This window comes from Plasmodium sp. gorilla clade G2 (assembly GCF_900097015.1).
Source record: "Plasmodium sp. gorilla clade G2 genome assembly, chromosome: 9".
NCBI classification, from domain to species: domain Eukaryota; phylum Apicomplexa; class Aconoidasida; order Haemosporida; family Plasmodiidae; genus Plasmodium; species Plasmodium adleri (nom. inval.).
The window spans coordinates 672501-677500 of NC_041701.1; the positions used below are offsets into that span (position 1 = coordinate 672501).

Consider the following 5000-nt stretch of genomic DNA (forward strand, 5'->3'; position numbering starts at 1 on the left):
CGATATTATTTAAATTAAGAAATGTATAAATAAAAAGAATATATATATAATAATAAGAATATGAATATAAATATGAAAAAAAAAAAATAATAATAATAAAATAAAAGTATAAATATATTATATGTATAAATATATTATTATATGTATAAATATATTATTATATGTATATATTATTATATTTATGTATTAAATCTTTGAAATATATATTTTATAAATAAATCGGATGAAGTAAAAATGTATATATAAATGTTAAATGGAAATTTTCCTTTTTTTTTTTTTTTTTTTTCTTTTGTATTTATTCTTCAATATGTGTAAATAAATATAAAACTATTTAACCTAATTTAAATAATAATATTATGTAGCAAGAAATATCCTTTTTACACTTTTTTTTTTTTTTTTTTTTAGAAATCCATAAAATATATATATATATATATATATAATATATATTTATGTAATCATATATACATATATATATATATAATAATATATATTGTACACACAAAATGGAAAAAAAAAAAATATATATTATATATATATTATATATATATAATAATAGTATATATTAATAACAATTATAGGTGAAATAACAATTTATGATAAAAATATTTTAATTCTTTTGTAACAATATTATAAGAAATATTACATATATTTAATATTATATGTTTATAATATATATTCATATGTGTATTAAATTATATACATATATATTATATATGTATGTATTTTATAAGTACATAAATGATATATATTTTATAATATGCGTATATCTCATATATTAAATCCACGTAATAAAATTAAACATATAAATAATATAAATATTTTATAAGAATACTTATAATCCTTAATTTTCTTTGTTTGTTTCTTTTTTTTTTTCTTATAAAAATACCATATTTTTAATTACATTATATTTCTTTTAATCTTTTATATTAATTTTACATTTTTATATATATTTATTATTTCCTTGTTTTTTTTTATGAATTTTTTAATCCTTTAATATTTTATTTCACACACATAAATGCCCCAAACGCACAAAAGTTTTCTATTCAATATTTTTGTTTAATCAAATAACAAGAATTATTTTTTAAGTGTAATATTTTATACGCATATATTAAAATAGGAAATTTTTATACTAAAAGAATTTTTTTTTTATTGTATGTATATATAAAATAATATATATATAATATATATTTATATATATATATATATATATATATATATTATACATATATTATATGTATATATTCTTATTAAGTATAATTGAACATTTAAGTAAAATTATTATTAAGTGAACATGTTAAAAGAAAAAAAATAAATTAATTATTAAAATATATGATATGTAATGAAAAGAAATAGTTATAAAAAAGATTCTATTATAGATATTTAATTTATATATATATATATATATATATATATATATATATATATATATATATATAAACTACAAATAAATATAAACATGTTATTTTTCAAAAAGAAAGAAAATTATTTATAAGGCAATAATAGTGCACTTACAAATATAATGAATACCATAAAATTGGTATATTAAGAAATATATATATATATATAAATATGTTTATATATAAATATATACATATTCAGAATGGATTAACGTATTGAATTGTACATGATATATTGAAAAAGAAAGATATTTTTTAGACCTTAATTATGTATATATATATATAATTTTTTTTTCATTATATAGACAAAAAAAAAGGAAATAGTATGCATACATATTGGTTATATATATATATATATATATACATATATTTTAAAACCTTTTCTGATAAAAAAAAAAAATACCATATAAATATATGTTTTTATCATTTTTGTCATACCATATATTTTATTTTACTAGTCATTCTAAGATTATATATAAATATATTTTAAAAGATACCAATAAATTTATATTACATATATATATATATATATATGTATATAGGTTTTTAAATAGAATTGTATATCTTTATAAATAGAAATATATAATTTATAGAATTAGTAAAAATGGTATGAAATAATATACCGTATGCTTTTCCTTTTTAAATACTTTTTTAATTCCATCAAAATTTAAATTAACCATATAAGAGAATTATATCCAATAATTATTCAATAAGCATAAAGAAATTATGAAATAATATATATACTATACATAATATAATATATATATAATATATATATGATATATATATATATACGTACATATTTTTATATATATAATTTCTTTGGGTTAATCCTTTATATTAATCTATTTATTGGCTTTGTAAAAATACGTTTTAATATATATTTTTTTAAGCCTTTTTTATAAGTGAGTTAGCATTTTTTTTTTTTTTCTTTTTTTTTTTTAAGCAATGTACATAAATTGTTTAGCAAAATTGAATAAGTCTTATCAATATTTATATATAAAATATATATATTTTTTTTTATATATATATTAAAAACAATTAAAGTTGAATTCAACTATATTTTATTATTGAACTAATCTATATTTATATATTGTAAAGATTATTGTATTTTATTTTTCTTATTGTTTCTGTACATACAATTATAGAAAAAAAAAAAAAAAAATTATTATAACGTTGCTTTTTTTTCTTTATTTTTTCTCTTTTCATTAGTTTAAGTTATTTATTATATATATATATATATATATATAGTCATATATTTTATTTTTTTTGTATAAATTTATACTTAATTTTTTAAAAAGCTAAAGGTATACTTATAAGATTAAAGGGTTACATATGTAAAATAAATACATATATATATTATATATATATATTTTTTTAATATGTACATATAAGTCAATTTTTTGGGCACTATATTGCACAACCTTATCTATATATCTAAGAACAATTATTTTACATACCAACGGAACGATCCTCATTATTTTAAAATAGTACTATAACACAATGCATATTTTATATTATTTTCTTTTTTTTCTTCTTTTGGTAAGTAAAAAATATATAATATGTTATATGATGAATATCCTACCATTTAAATAAAATTAAAAGAAAAATATATATATATATATATATATATATATATATATATATATATATGTATATATGATTTATTATATGTATATAAATATACATATAAAAAGATGAAAGAAGTAAGATAAAAATTATAAATGATTAAATATAATATATTGAAAACCTTTTAAATGTGTTTTCTTCTTTTTTTTTTTTTTTTCTTAACTATATAATATAAATAATTTTATATATTCTTAATATATTGTTTGTATCTTATTATACCTTATTTTTTTATTCCTTTTTTCTTAACTCTAATCAGAATGATAAGTACAAGCTGAATGTATTAAGTGTCGAAAATACAAGCTCGGATGATTCTTTAAAAAATAAACGAAAAACGCGAAAGGGTATGTCCTATTTATAACATTTTCAAATGTGTTCATTCGCTTTATTATAAATTTTGTTTTCCTTTTTTTTTTTTTTTTTTTTTTTTTTTTAGAAACTAATCCATTAGGTTATATTGCTTTGTCTGAAGAACTTAAAAATGATATCGCAAAACCAGATAAACCAATAACAAAAGAAGAGGTATGTCAAATAAATTTTATGTTGCCACATATAGCAAACTAAAATCAAAGGAACGAATCACATAAAAATTATATATATATATGTATATATATATATGTATATATATTGTGTTATTTTTTTTTTTATTTGCATGTACAGGTAGCTAAACATAATAAAAAAGATGATGCTTGGGTAATTTATAAAAATAAAGTATATGAAGTTACCCATTATCTTAAACATCACCCGGGAGGTATAAAATTAATATGAAAAATCTTCGCACGTGTTCAAAGCTATACGTATCACGATAAATATATACATATATATATATATATATATATATAGGCACATATTCATTTTATTTTCCATTTATTTTATGTATAGGAAAAAGAATTTTATTAGGTAAATCCGGAAAAGATGTCACCAAATATGTTAATAAGATGCATCCTTGGGTTAATGTAGAAGAAATTTTAAAACATTCATTTATTGGTAAGAATTAAATGTTTAATATCACATATGTAAAACGAAAAAGTTATACATGAAAATATTTATAATGAAAAAAGAGATAATATATATGTATATATAAACATAAATTATGAATTAACAAAAAAAAAAAAATATATATATATATTTAAATGAAAAAAATTGTTTATTTTGTTAAATATTATTTTATGCATTTGATGTAATATATTTTGTGCACTGTAATAATACACTTTTATATATTTTCATTTTATACGCTGCTTACTTTGTATCATTGTAGGATATTTAGAAGAATAAAAATGAAGAATATAAAAGGACGGGTACAGAAAAAAAAAAAAAAAAAAAAAAAAAAGAAAAACAGAAGGGAGATGAAAAGAAAAGAAAACACATACACATATATATATATATATATATATATATATATATATATATGTGTAAATATATTCAGGCTTAACAAAAACAAAAGGAAGAAAGAAAGCAGCCAGTTTTATTTGACATTTTTCTCTTGTTTATATAGCATATCCAATATATACTTATATTTATTAACTTTGTTATCCCTCGTTGCTGTTACGGTAACATAAGAGTTTCTATTACCTGGAATACATCCACTTACTAGAATTTCATTTCTTTCTAAATTTAATCCTAGCAATTTCAAATTAATCATAGTTCTATATTTGTTTCCATGTTTACCTGGCATTTTTTTTCCTTTTAAAACTCGTCCTATATGGGTAGAAGCACCAATGGACCCTGGCTTTCTATGATGACCACTTCCATGAGTCATAGGACCTCTAAAGGGGTGAAGGGGAAAAAAAAAATAAATAAAATGATAGTATATATAACATAAAAAAGAAAAATACCACAATGGTAGGTTGTAGATTAATATATATATATGTATATATATTTATGTGTAATATGAATTAAGTTTTTTTTATTTTATTTTATTTTATTTTATTTCATTTTTTTTTTTTTTTTTTTTAATTATGTATTAATAATAATAAT

At 16.4% G+C, this 5000-nt stretch overlaps 2 protein-coding genes across 2 annotated transcripts in view; one reads left to right on the plus strand and one right to left on the minus strand.

The window, feature by feature from the left end:
* Positions 1 to 3094: 3094 nt before the first annotated feature.
* On the plus strand, positions 3095 to 4298 carry PADL01_0917100 (cytochrome b5-like heme/steroid binding protein, putative; the record flags this gene model as incomplete). The annotated part of the gene is made up of 6 exons (XM_028681849.1): positions 3095 to 3103; positions 3283 to 3367; positions 3460 to 3545; positions 3684 to 3774; positions 3906 to 4010; positions 4282 to 4298. The coding sequence occupies 6 exons, from the start codon at positions 3095 to 3097 to the stop codon at positions 4296 to 4298; spliced, it is 393 nt and encodes a 130-aa protein (XP_028538185.1).
* Positions 4299 to 4488: 190 nt separating this feature from the next.
* Positions 4489 to 5000, minus strand: part of PADL01_0917200 (50S ribosomal protein L3, apicoplast, putative) — a gene marked incomplete at both ends in the record, with an annotated part of 1589 nt that continues 1077 nt past the window's right edge. The window contains one exon of the mRNA XM_028681850.1: positions 4489 to 4789. Coding sequence (XP_028538186.1) covers positions 4489 to 4789 — 301 coding nt within the window. The remainder of the gene's footprint in view (positions 4790 to 5000) is intronic.